This window comes from Ochotona princeps, chromosome 24 (genome assembly GCF_030435755.1).
Source record: "Ochotona princeps isolate mOchPri1 chromosome 24, mOchPri1.hap1, whole genome shotgun sequence".
Classification (NCBI taxonomy): domain Eukaryota; kingdom Metazoa; phylum Chordata; class Mammalia; order Lagomorpha; family Ochotonidae; genus Ochotona; species Ochotona princeps.
In genome coordinates, this window is record NC_080855.1 from 5,359,259 (window position 1) to 5,372,821 (window position 13,563).

Sequence of the window (13,563 nt, forward strand, 5' to 3'; positions counted from 1 at the left end):
CTGCAGTTTTCACAAAGTCTTTTTTTCCTTTTAATTCTGTGGCATTGCTCAGGGGGAGGAAACATTCTCCACAAGGGTGCAACTGCACCTGTGCCTGCCTGAGTTAGGAACTCCTGTTCCGCATTCTCTGATCTCACACAAGGTCCCCGTGTTGGCGGAGCGATGGCACTGGCCAACTCCACAGCTGCGGGAACTGGGAAGTCCACAGCCTTCAAGGATCTTACGGGAGGTTAGAACATCACTAACAGCTCTGAGCACTCTCCCTGTGTGAAGGGCACAGATGTACTGCCCCAAGAAGCTGCAGGTAAAAAGGCCGGTCGGGAGCTCGAGGCCCGAGGTGAGCCGCTGCTGGGCCCTGGGTGGGGCAGTGGGCAGGCCCTCCGCGGACACCTGCTTTGTGTGCACACAGCCCGTTCACGGTCCCCAGCTTTGTCTAAGGAAGAGCAGCACATCCCTTGTGTGTGACATAAAGGCGGGCCCCGTCCACGGGGCATTTTGCTTGCTGGCACCGATGGAAGGAGCACCGCCAACTTCACATCTGGACAGAATCTCCTTTGGAAAAACATGGCATGGTCTCCAAAAGATTCAAGAGAAATGTTTATTATGAACAAGTCCTCTCTTTATGGATTAAGGTTTTTAAAATCTCACCTTTCTGCAAACTTTTTGAAATATCCTAATATTCAACTGTGTCTCTTCTCCTCAAAGTTCTGATTTGCTGACTTCGCTATTCAGAAACCACACACACACACACACACACACACGTTGTCCTAGCCGACTGCAGCCACCTGCCGCTCTCACCTGTAGTGAGTATACGGTGTGAGGTTCGGGATCTCCAGCACCTGGGCGTCAGGCTCATTCTCCTCCTCGTAGAGGCTGACCCATTCCTCCTCATCGCCGATGGCTCCAACCTGCACACAGGGATCCTGAGATGAGCTGGACAGGTCAGGGGAACCCAGGCTGCCGAGCGGACCACACGTCCCTGCCTGTGCCTGGCAGCCTTCATAGAGCCACACCGTGTCCCCACACCAGGAGTAAGTTGGGACCTGCACATCTGTCCTGTGCCTTGCTGTTCTCACCTTGAAGTCCGACTGGGTTTTAGGGAAAACACTAACCAGGCCACAGGGATGGAGGAGCTGGGCTGAGGTTAGACACCTGGGGACAAACCTCTTGAGGCTCAGAGGCCACGGTGAGGGAGAGGACCGTGCATGCCCTCTGTGCGTCCTCCTGCCGGACAGGTGAGAACTCAGAGGGCGGCCCCGAGGGAACGTCACGTGCTGTGGCATCGCCACGGACACAGGCCAGGCAACTCACTTGAAATCCAGGTCCATTCTGGGGGAAGTGGCAGAAGTGTGCCATTCCTACTCTGACTATCTGTGCTCCATGGGCACACACACAGAGCTCACTGACCGCTCCATGGGCACACACACAGAGCTCACTGACCGCTCCATGGGCACACACACAGAGCTCACTGACCGCTCCATGGGCACACACACAGAGCTCACTGACCGCTCCATGTGCACACACACAGAGCTCACTGACCGCTCCATGGGCACACACACAGAGCTCACTGACCGCTCCATGGGCACACACTCAGAGCTCACTGACCATCTCTGCTCCATGCACGCGCACACACACAGAGCTCACTGACCATCTCTGCTCCATGCACGCGCACACACACACACACACACACACACACAGAGCTCACTGACCAGCTCTGCTCCATGCGCGCGCACACACACACACACACACACACAGAGCTCACTGACTGCTCCATGCACACACACAGAGCTCACTGACCAGCTCTGCTCCATGCGCGCGCGCACACACACACACACACACACAGAGCTCACTGACTGCTCCATGCACACACACAGAGCTCACTGACTGCTCCATGCACACAAGCACACCTCACTGACCATCTCTGCTCCATGCACACAGAGCTCACTGATGGTCCTGGCCTGAGGAAGGTTGGATAATGAAGAGGAGGAGGCGGCTTTTGCCCTGAGGGGACAGTTCCCAAACTGCAATGATTATGCTTCTTGGAGTGAGAGAGTGCTTCCTTCAAACACACTTGCCTTTTCTCAGGCTGGCCCCTTGGGGTGCTGTCCAAGCCCCCCAACTCCTCCATGCCCTGGATTGTATCACCCATCTGTGAACCTACACCTTGTCAGCCTGCTTAGGTGCTGTTTTTCATTTCCTGTGACCTCCCCTAACCTGACCCCAAGCCACTTGGTACTCCTCTGAGCTTTCCGAGAACTGAAACCAAGCACCTATGGCAGCTCCTCTTCTCCCCACGCCAACCTGACCACGCCTTTCACTCTCCCGAGCAGACACCAGCCAGCCAGAGTTGGGAGACATGGTCTTGTCAGGCCAGCCATGGGACCCTGAGGGTTCCTCTGCTGGGTTTCTGCCTCCTGGTTGCAGGGACATGCCACACTTCTGTGGTCTGGGAGCACCCAAGGGATGCAGACGGAGGGCAGGCTATGAGACTGCTGGGCCAGGCACACGGACCAAGGTGGAGAAAGCCCTGGGCCCTGGCACTTCCTACTTCCTGAGTGACTCAGCGACACAGCAGGAACAGGTTCGTTAAGTCCTCAGAATAAAGCCAAGGGCAGGTGGCCAAGTCCTGGCAGGGAGGCAGAGAAATTGCCCATGACCTTGGCACTGTGCAGGCACAGATGTGAAGGAGGAGCCTGTGCAACTACCAGCACTGGTGGCACCCCCTAAGGAGAGCCGGAGGCAAGAGTCCAAGCACCGGGTACAAAACCCGCTAGAGGAGTCGACGATCCCTCAAAAAGCTGAATACGCAACTAGCATATAACTCAGCAACCCCACTCCCACGGAAAGGTCTGGAAGGACTGGAAACAGGCTCCCCAACAAGCACTTGTGCATGCATGCTCGCAGTAAACTGTCCAGCAGCCTCGAGAAGCCAAGGCCCATGTTCCCTGGTGAGCAGTGGACAGCCTGGGACACTCCCTGACAAGCAGAGCAGCAAAGCCCCTGCTGCCCTGTGAGCTCAGAGGCCTGCCCGGGAAGGGGGCCACAGCCCGAGGCCACAGCCAAGGCCACACGCTGCAAAACTCTGTGTTTTGAAATTTCCAGGATGGGGCGGGCCATCCGGGGACTGAAAGCAAGCTGGTGGTTGGCCACAGACCACGGGAAGCAGTGTGGGGAGTGTGGAACTTCTCTTTGGGGTGATAGAAAAGAATTAGCCAGTTAGCAGTTAGACAATACCGTGACTCTCCCCGTTTTGGAATTGCACATTGCAAAATGTTTGATTCTGTGCTTACGTTATATTATGTAAACTTCACCTCACGTGATACAATAAACTATAATAAACGCGGCTGATGGCCAAAGCCAGCAGACGGACCACGCCGCGGAGATGCCAGCACACAGGAGAGCCCAGGTGCTGGCACACAGCGAGGCAGGTGCACCTGGGGCAGCGTGGGCAGCAAAGGACTGCGCAGCCTGCAGTCCCCCTGCCCCCAGGACAGCCCTGGGCAGCCTCAGACCCCTGCTCCTGAGGAGAGAACACGACCCGAGGCGGGTTGGCTAAGGCTCTGCAGAATGGCCGTCTGGAAGAAAGAAGGGGTCTGAGAAGGGCCCCGGGCACACCATGGCTGTTGGGCCGTCCTCTCTCCTCCCCATGTCTGAATATGGCCCAGGGCCACCGAACCCTTCTTAGTGTTTAGTAGGTACCTGGAGTGGGGGGCGCTGCTGGGGGGCTGGGCCTGGCACTGGGGAGCAGCAGCAGCAAGCCCTGCGGGTTCACGGCTCATGGAAGTACCGTTCTGCACACTGTTGATAACACTTTCCAATTCCTTCTGGTCAGATTCTACCCTCCTTGGCTGGACCTGGATGCAAAGGCCGCCCTATCTAGCACAGCTCCCGTGGCATGGGTTAGCACTTTGACAGTCTAAGGAAACTTGCATGAGCTCCTGCTTGTGGAAGAAACCCTCTGGCTACTAAACTGGAGTACTGTGCTACTTCTTGGGAAATCAGTTAAATCCAAAAATGCAGGCAGGAATAAAAAGAGGTGATTTCAGTGTCAGGCCAGTCAGCTTGAGACCTGCCCTTTGTCACTCGGTCCCATGCTAGACGCCGTGGAAGCATGCGTGGTTCACACACGAAGCGGCCACGGGGCGCTCTGCCTCGGCACGCGCCCGCACCGCCTGTGGGCTCTGCCTCGGCACGCGCCCGCACCGCCTGTGCGCTCTGCCTCGGCACGCGCCCGCACCGCCTGTGCGCTGCAGCTGCGGTGGCCTATTTCTCGGCCATTCTCTTGCCTTACCTGTGCTTGGCGAGGGCAATGGAGGTGTGGTGGGTTTTATTTGTTCCTCAGGACCCTGACGTCCCCCTGGGCACACTCACTCACCTTGGCAAAGCAACTCCTTTCTCTCTGGCCCTCCCAGCCCTCCTGAGGGGAGCTAAGGGATGCTGGGCCCAGGAGGTGGACTGGCATCAACGCCCCCTGCACCCTGCGGTACAGGTATGGATCCAGTCTCCCTTACCATCCCCTGGACCCTGCGGGGCCTCCCTCAGCCTGTCCGGGCACCAGCACTCAGCCTCAGCTCTCGGCTCCGTGACCAGCAGTGGTCAGGGCAGCGGCTTTGGCACTCAAGGCCATTCCGTGCACATGACCAACAGCAAGAGAACTGGCAAGGCCCGGCTGCTGCACGGAGGAGGGAGGGGCATTCCCGTGCACTGGGGAGGCCCAGCAAGAGGCAACTGAATGAAGTTAGTTTCTCTGTGACCTCCAGGCCTGCAATTCCATCAGCAGAGACCCCAGGCAAACGGATGCTGACGGGCTCATGAGTCCCTGCTTCCTGCCCCTGCACCGGAGGGTGCGTGTGCGGGAGAGTCCTCAGGTCACCGTGCCGTGCTCCAGAACATGCTGCGGGAAGGGGTTGCCAGTTAACGACAGGATTTAGTTTTGCTGAGATCTGGAACTTCTTGGCTGGTGCCAAATGGATGGGGCTGGCAGACAGCAGTGGAGCTTGGCATCCAAGGTCAGACATGGACCGGGAGCGGTGCCAGGTGGGTGCCAGATGGGTGCCACCGGCTCCATTTGGCCCTGTCTGCACACTTCCCACGGTGCAGCTTCACGTCTCCTGGAGGTATCCTGTGGCTTGCAACACCTGTCCCTTGCAAGTGCCCTTGTCTCTCTCTCTCTCTCTCTCTCTCACGCCTGTTCCTTCTCTGTGCAACTGGCAGATTCTTCCGGGACCCAGAAAGCATCCGGGTGTGGGGAGGCCTCCCTGAACAAGCTGCCCCCACCAGCGCAGGGGAGGCTGCCCGAGGGGGCTCCCACAGTGTCCTGGTGAGGTGAGCGTCCAGCCTTTCAGGCACTCGTGAGCAGTACAGCTCACACACCGAAACGAGAGGATTCCAGAAAGTGGACAGAAAGAACCCGTCGGTAAGTTTACGCTGGTGTCAAAAAGTATTTTCTGTGACCTTTTCAATGATCTCTCACATATAATGTGCTCCGAAGGTCTGTGTTTCTCACTAATGGGGTAAACCGGGCAGGGGAGAAAGCGGAGGACGTGGTCCGGGGTCAGTGGGGGAGAGAAGCACCAAACAACAGGGAAGAAACAAGCACAGCCCTGGCTTCGACAAGCTAGCCCGTGATTCAGAGGCAGGCCGATCCGAGGCAGGAAGCCCCAACAGCCGTACCCCTGGAGACAGGCGCTGCCTACAGGCAGGAAACTCTGGCCCGCTTCCTGTTTCTGTAAATAGTTTTACTGGCACACAGCTACCTCATGGGTCGGTCCCAGGTGGGAGTGCCTGACCCTCCAGCAGCTCTTGCTGCCCGCAGCGCAGGCCACGCTCCTGCTCCAGCCACGTCATCACGGCCGCCCACGTGCAGACCGTCCTGCGACCGAGCTGGACTCCGTGTCCCCAGCACACCCTCTGGCCTGGCCCTCCCCGGGTCCAGCCTCAGCTTGGTATTTGGCCCTGTGTGCGCAAGTGAACTTGGGAACATTTTAAAAAAAATCGGTACTCAAGATGGGTGAATGTTTGGCATGGAGCTCCAGAAGCAAACGGTGACAGGAACCATTCCTTCCAGGCCTCTGGGAGGAAGACTTGTGACTGCGAGAAAAGGTCTACATTTTTATCTGAAGAGGCCAGAGTGCTCTAATCCTCGCTGCGCTCCCACGGCTCCCTGCTTAGATTTCAAGACGGGGTGGGGGTGCGGGGCTTCTCCAAATGCTCGCGACCAACACACCGGGCCAGACTGGGCCAGGGCTGAAGATAAAACAAACCCAGGCTCCACAGGAAAGCATGGCTCTTTGAAAATCCTCCACCCACTTTTCCTCCTCTTTTAAAGTTAACAAACAGCGCTTTTCAATACTTATTAGAGAAGCAGAAATGCCACACAATTCCAATGCCACTCGGTGGGCAGCAGGTCCTCAGGCCCCATTAAGCAGTGCCCCTCCACCCCGCACACTGTGGGAGCTGCCAGGAGGCCTGCGGGCTGCCAGTGTGTGTGTGCGTCCAGCCAGCAGGCTGGGCAGCCTGGACACACAGGCACCCAGCTCATCACTGGGGCCCCACAGTCCTCCACCCCTTCCTGGTGGATTTCCATACAGGTGTGTGCCAGAAAAGCCATTCATTCCAGCCAGGCCTCTGGCAAGTCTGAAAGAAACAGCGTGACCCGGGAAGGCTCTGGTGGCCAATCAGCATTGGGGGCCAGAGTGCTGGTGGCTTCTTGGAGGACAAGCACGAACATTATCCACAAGGTGTATGTGGAGGGTGGGGAGGGGTTGGAAGGGGCGGCAGGGGCTTTCCGTCCCTTCCTGCTGAGCTCAGGAAGGAGAAGAGAAGCAAACCACCCTCCTTCCGGGAAGCCCGCCACCCCCAGTGCACCCTGCTCGGCCAGAACCCCAGCGTCAGCAGGAAAACCTGTGCAACTGGCAACTTCTGCAGGTTCAAGTTCCCTGCTTTTCTGAGCCATGTGCCCACTCCTGAGCCCGGTATCGCTTCCCCAGATGGGGTGAGCTGGACGGCCTGGAGGTATGAGGGCAGATGGGAGAGAGGCTCCTGCACACAGCTTCTGGCAGAGCGGCACAGCCAGGAAGGCACTTGGAGGCAGGTTCCCCGAAGAACACAAGCTGTGAAAGCCCAGAGCTGTCGAGGGGTTTCTACTGAGCGCCTGGCTGAGGTCAGCCAGCGGGGAGGCTGCCTGCTGTCAAGGGCTCCCCGCCTCCCCTGCTACTGTCTTTCCGGGCTGTTGACAGTCTGTCTGTCCAGCGGATGACTGCCCAGCCTTCATTCAGGGTTCTTCCCAGCGTGAACTCTGCTCGCTGCCTCATGCTGGCTTCCCTGCTGCTTCTCGCTCTGGCCCCTTGCTGGTCCTGGGGGTCTCCCAGGAGGACCACCTGCCCGCTCCTGTCTCCCTCTGCTCCGTGGTCTCCATCCTCACGGCCTCGCGTGTGCCTCCTGGTTCTCTACAGCCAAGCTCCACCCCACGGAAATCGCGGCTTCCTCTCGATGAGCCCCGCCTCTGGCGAGCCAGGCACTCCCATCTGAGAACATGGAGCCCTGGCCCTCCTCGCCGACCACACCCAGCCTCTGCTTCAAGGGCAGGCTTAGGCGCTCTTGACCTTGGTTAGACTGACTGGAGAGTGCAGCTAAGCAGGTGTAAAGCAGGGTAACTACTCTCGTGCCTGGTTAGAGGAGACCTGCGGTCGGGGTCACAGCTGTCGGTGCCCTCGGTCCACAGTGCGGCCTGGGCGGGTGAGCCGGCTCCTGGAACCAGCAGCTGGGGACCAGCCTCTCATAGGCCGCCTTCCCACCCGGCCTATGTCTTACCGTACAGCTCTCTTCTCATTATCACTCACCCAACACGGCCCCTGACCCATATCCCCCAAGGGCAGGTCCCCTCCCAGCTGTAGTGAGGGTCAGGCATAGGTGAACTCTAGCTCCCACCCAGGCAGCGCGTGTTCATCCCTGTGACCCACGGTCCACTGGACAACCCTCACTGTCCACAGACTCGGGGCCAGTGCATCGTCCTGCCTCCTCCTACACAGGCCTTCTCTTTAGCTGTGGCCTGTTTGGGCAGCCCTAACAAAGGACCATGGCATTTTCTGCAGGTTAGCCGGCTGCGGATCGGGGTGCGAGCCTGGCGGATTTCCCGAAGCCTGCTTCCTGCTCACAGACGGCAGTGCCCTCGCTTGAGGAGCAGAGTCCTTTCATGGCCCGTGAGCTGCTCCGAGGAGCTCCACCCTCCTGACCTAACGACCTCCACAGGCCCCGCCTCCTCATGCCATCCCCAGATGTTCAGCTCAGTGTAATGCCAGCCTGGGAAACTGCCCCTGGGCCCCAAAGCCTGCTGAGCTGGTAGGAGCTCCTTGACTGGATAAACCCCTGGAAGCTGAAAACGGAGTAAGCAGAAAGGGTGCTTAGTACTCACTTAGTACTAAGCCACAAGTACTGCAGAGTGCTGGGGGGGTCCCTTTTTGAACACGGGGCTGGCTGGGCGCTGCCAGCCTCAGGAGACAGGCTCATGACATACGTCATAGTCGGGAAAAGACCAAAATGCAGGATGCAAAGCTCCGTTCCCAGCGAAGTCAAGGACCACCAGTCACTAACCAGGTTAAGCCACCCTGAACCTGCCAGGGCCTCACCGGGGGACCAGGAGTCAGGCATCCCTCCCTTGCCTGCTAGCCAGCCTCCTGCGGCCTCATAGGAACGGACAGCAGCACACTGTCCCTTCTCTGCCTTTTCCTCTCCACCTGTTGGCGTGGCCACACCTGAACACACACATCACCCGCGCTGCGAAAGGACACGCGCCTGGCTTGAAGCCTCCCATCCCACGCCCTCTAACTGGATCTCTGCGCCGAACACACTTCAGTATTCACCCTTCACGGCCCAACCGGGGGAGTCTTCCTCGGCTGTCCTGGCCCTTCCCGTGTTCTCACAGCAGTCCCCGGCACCAGACATGCCCAGGTCCTGCCCGCACTCCCCAGCAGTGAGCTGCTGCAGAGGGGAGCCGCGAGCACTCGGCCCTAGGCCTGGCACACCCCGCCAGGCACCTGACACAACACCGGTGCTTAACAAGCGCTTCCTGGATGAATGAGTGAACCAACATAAAAGCTAATGACCAGAAAAATGAAGCCTGGGGCACGTTGAAAACTCCAACAGGAGAATCAGCAAGAAAGAATTAGAGCAGGGAGCACTCCTCCTGCAGGACGGGAAAATACGACTCCTATAAAATTTAATTTGGTTTGACAGTTGTGATTTATACATACGTTGGCCTCTATTTCTGGAAAATGACATTTGTGGTCAAACGCTTCCCTTGGCCCTACCTGAGCTGTCACTTCCACCGCGGCATTTTCTTCTGCTGCGTAGTTTTAAGAGACCCGTAATGGGTCCTAAAAGGATCTGATAGACTAATGAACAAAAAGGCCACTTGAAACTGTTCATCTGTGCTGGTTGAGCAGGGAGAGAGCAAAGCCATCGGGCAGGCTGTTATTATGGACAATCGAGCAAACAATAAGCATTGTGAAATATCTGGGTGTGTGTCTCATGGTCACCTATCATGGCAGCACCTGGGTGCTGAGGCGGGCACACAGCTGCAGAACAGGAGGACGCCGTCTCGGCAAATTTCCTCCAATGACCTCATCATTACGGAGGAGCCATTAGCGCCCACGACAGCTCTCCTGTGCACAGGCGACAATGTTCCAAAAATAATGTCACTCTCCCCCTTGCTATTACGAGAAAGAAACTCAGCTACTGTTAGGGTTTATGACAATTGAGACGCTGACAGATGCTAACCAAAAGGCCCTGACAGCCCCCACACCCATGCTGGAGTGGGAAAGGAGGGGACCCAATTAGTGATGAGAAGTTCCACACTGCACACCTCGAAGTGAGCAGATGAGAACCGTCCGGCCTCTGAACCCCCCAGCACACGGAACACACGGCAACTCCTTTTTACCTTTGGGGACAAAAGGTAGCCGCATGACCAGCAAAGCAAACCAAGACCACGTGGATCAAGGGTGGGTGCTCGCTCTCCCTTCCGTGAGCTTCCCAGCTGGTGTGTGAGCCACGCTCCGTCCTGGTACCCCAAAGTCTGGACTGCAAGGCCCCTGCCCCGAGCTGAGGCCAGAGAGGGCGAGTGCCAGAAGACAGAGACAGTGATCGTGTGACAATGCAGAACATTTTCGTGGCAAATGGAAACGAGGGCACCCGGCCCTCTGGCAGCTGCCTGCTTCTTGCCCTGGATGGGTCTCTTGCTGCAGGCAGACCTGGCTGTGCTGTACCTGCATGCCTGCTGCACAGGGTGCTGTGCAGAAACGGGGGCGGCGGGGCTGGCTCCTGCCTTCCGGGCCGAGTGAAGCCGAGGGTCCAGTGTGCTGGTTGGGAAGCTCTTTGCTTTCCTGAAGGTCCTGTCCACGGGAAGGGACCCTGGGCACAGCTGGACTTGACTTTTCCCAGCTGTGCCTTCATGGTTCCTTTGGGTGCAGTTTATCACCCGCTTGGCTGCCCACTGGGACCCTGGCTGTTCCTGCTTTCTGGCCCTGGATCTTGGGTCTCTTCCTGGACTGTAAGTCCTTACACCCAACTCAGCTCTGTGTCCACAGGAGCCGGCAAGGTGTTGGGGGCACCTCCTGCCTTTCCCTGCGCTCCAGCAGGAAGCAGGCCTTGCCTGGGCTCTGGCCTGGTGGTCTGCTTGGGCCTCCCGCCTCTGGGGCCTAGCCTTACACCCACCTCACAGACCTTCCACAGCTCCCTTGACGTCAGATGCTGGCCTTGGCTCCCTTACTATGACTATGCTAAGTCTTATCCATTTAGTGCCTACAGTGTGTTAGTCCCATGCTCAAGTTTTCAGCACATTATCAGTGTCCCAGCTTTCTCAGGGAACTCTTACAGTCTCTGCTGCATGGCTGGCTCCCTAGTCCCGTCCTTGTCCCATCAGGAGAGCCCTCTGCAAGGGCCTCTCAACCTGGGAGGAGGGTGGCTCATCACCCACATACCCGACGTTCCTCTTGGGTGCCATGGTAAACCGAACAGCCTGGCCTTGTCCACACACAACCCAGGGACATGGCCTAGACAGGAGACCCAGATGCGCCAGCTGCCAAGATGTCATCCCTTGAGCTCAGCCCTGGAAAAGCCTGCTACCTAGAGTCCCAATACATGGCAAACACATCCTCGCAGGTGACCGCATCTGTGAACAGAAACACGCAGCCAGGCACGGCTGCCTGCCATCCATCAGCCTGCACGCCAGTCCCTCAGTAGCAAGTCACACCGGAGACGGGCGGTGTGACTGTGCGGCCCCGACTTTGTGGAGCAATGTGGCATTCCAGCTGACTTCACTGCCGACACAGCTGGGCACCCCAGCCTCAGCACATGTCGCACCTGGGGACTCCGGGGCTGCCGGCTGCTCCACCTCACTGCTCCTTAGTTACTGAGAGACCGGCACTGAACAGTCTTGGGCAGTATTTTATTAGCCCATAACACTTTCTAAAGCAGTTCCTTTTAAGAAAATGGCTACTATTATGCACAAATAAGCACTAAGTGGGATTTAAAAAAAAATTTTGCTTTCCATGTTTAGAATGGAAATGTTTTCATCCGAACCCAAAGCATTAGTGCTAGCATCTCCATTCTTTCAGCCCTGCTCTGAGCGGCCCTGGGAGGCCCTCAGCTCCCGTGTGGCTGTCAGAGCGCGGTGCACAGCCCTGCAAGCCAGCCCTGCAGGGCCGGACAGACACAGGGACACGCACCGCTTGCGTTCTCCACTTCAGTGGTGTGCTGGGAAAATGGGGGAGAGATCTTCCACTCACTACAAATGCTCTGATTAAACAAAGCCTTACTGAACCAGAAATGCTGGTACAAGCTGCTCCCTTTTCCAAGCCCGCATCTGAACAGCAACTTCCAGCGCCTCCCTTTGGGCTCCACCGACAAAGGTCTCCTACTGGGTAACTCCCAGCTGGCAACTCCAGGGCACACAGAGAAACAGGTGTAAACACCCTCACTACAGCCACAGGGTGTCCTGGGAGGGCTCACTCTGGCCTTCAGCGAGATGGCCGCTGTGTGGTGCTCGGTGTGGCCCTGAGGCAGGGCTCAGCAGTCCCTGCTCACCAGGCCTCCACGGGTCCAGGCACTTCTCCCTCAGCACTCCCTAGCTACCCTGTCAACCTCTCAAGCCAGTGCCTTGGTTTCCGTGTGACCGTGGAATGGGTCAGACCTTGGGCTCCTGCGCCAGCCTTGGGATTCCAGCCCAACAGTCAGCCTCAGCTGCTGAATGAGAACTGGCTGAGAGAACAGAGCCTTGCTAGACCGTGCCAAGCTGGGTGTGTCTCACGACCACTCAGAGGGCACTGGCCTGTGATGTTTCAGAAGACTCCATCTATGCCAGTTACAGGCCCAAGGGCCCCACCACCTGGAGCTTCAGGTACCTCTGGGTACTTTGCTTTTACCAGGAGCCACCAAGACATTCTCAGGGAAGCATCTGAGATGGAGCGGAGGCAGGCTTGCCCAGAGGAGGATGGTGGGCACAAAGCCTGGGGCAGGGAGAGGAGCTGGCAGGCTTCCCAGAGAGCCCCTTGCAAAGTGTCTCAAGCCCTAGGGAAAGCAGAAGTGTGTCTGACTCCGAGAAGGAGACACACTGGGTCTGGCATGCTCACTCCAGCAGCCCCTACAGGGAGCTGTTACTATGCCTCATGGCTGACAGGCCTGCGTCTGGCCACTGGCCTAGTGCCACTCAGCCAAAAGTCAACGGCCAGCCTCTGAGCCCCAAGTTGGTAGGCATCAGTGGTTCTGCACTGGGCAGCATGCGCCCTTAAGGATTTTGTGTAGGTAACAGTCCTGGAGAGTCAGGCTGATGTGTGGGTTAAGGCGGCTGGGAGGCGGCACGTGGCCAAGGGCAGGTAAGAAGTGGGGTCACAGGCCTGTTCTCCCTCCGGATAGGAGGGCGGGGGTCTTAGAAGATGGCGTGGTTAAGCTGGAGGACACTGCCTAGGACACTGGCCCTGGCCCAGCTGGTCTCAGGGCAGCACCCGGTGTTCAGGGCACTCTGTCTGTTTCCAAAGGCAGGCCTGTGGCGAGCGCCCTTCTAGGTGAGCAGCAAAGTCAGAGGAGGATTGGGGTAACAAGTGGACATTGACATTAACCTTTGTCATTTCAGATCGTGTGGCTTTCTTGGGATAACTGAAAAACAAACTAAACTGTTCAACCCCAACAGAGTGCACCAGTCCAGCACAAGAAAGGCAGGTGCGCAGCGAAGGCAACACCTCTTTCAGAAGAGACGCCACTGTCGCGTGCACGCTTCACGCCGTGACAACTGGTCCTGGCTCCCAAGTCCCCAAAAGGACAGGCAGAGAAACGGCTGGGAAGGATGAGGGAAGGAGCGGGTGAGCCCAGACCCTCACGCCACGCTAGGAAAGGATGCCAGAAGCCATCCAAGGGACACAGGAGCCAGCTGGGAGCCTTGTGCTGCTCGGGCACCGGGAAGTCAGGGCAGCAGAATAAATTATGACATCGGTGGATGTAAAATAGGAGCTCAGGACTCCCCACTGATACAAATAAGCAAACGATGAGGAAATGAGAAGAGAAAGCCTTCTT

The 13,563-nt window shown here is 57.6% G+C and overlaps 1 protein-coding gene across 1 annotated transcript in view; it reads right to left on the reverse strand.

The window, feature by feature from the left end:
* The window catches only part of SDK1 (sidekick cell adhesion molecule 1), an 880,998-nt gene that overhangs the window by 79,901 nt on the left and 787,534 nt on the right, over positions 1 to 13,563 (reverse strand). The window contains exon 23 of the mRNA XM_058680763.1: positions 799 to 908. Coding sequence (XP_058536746.1) covers positions 799 to 908 — 110 coding nt within the window. The remainder of the gene's footprint in view (positions 1 to 798; positions 909 to 13,563) is intronic.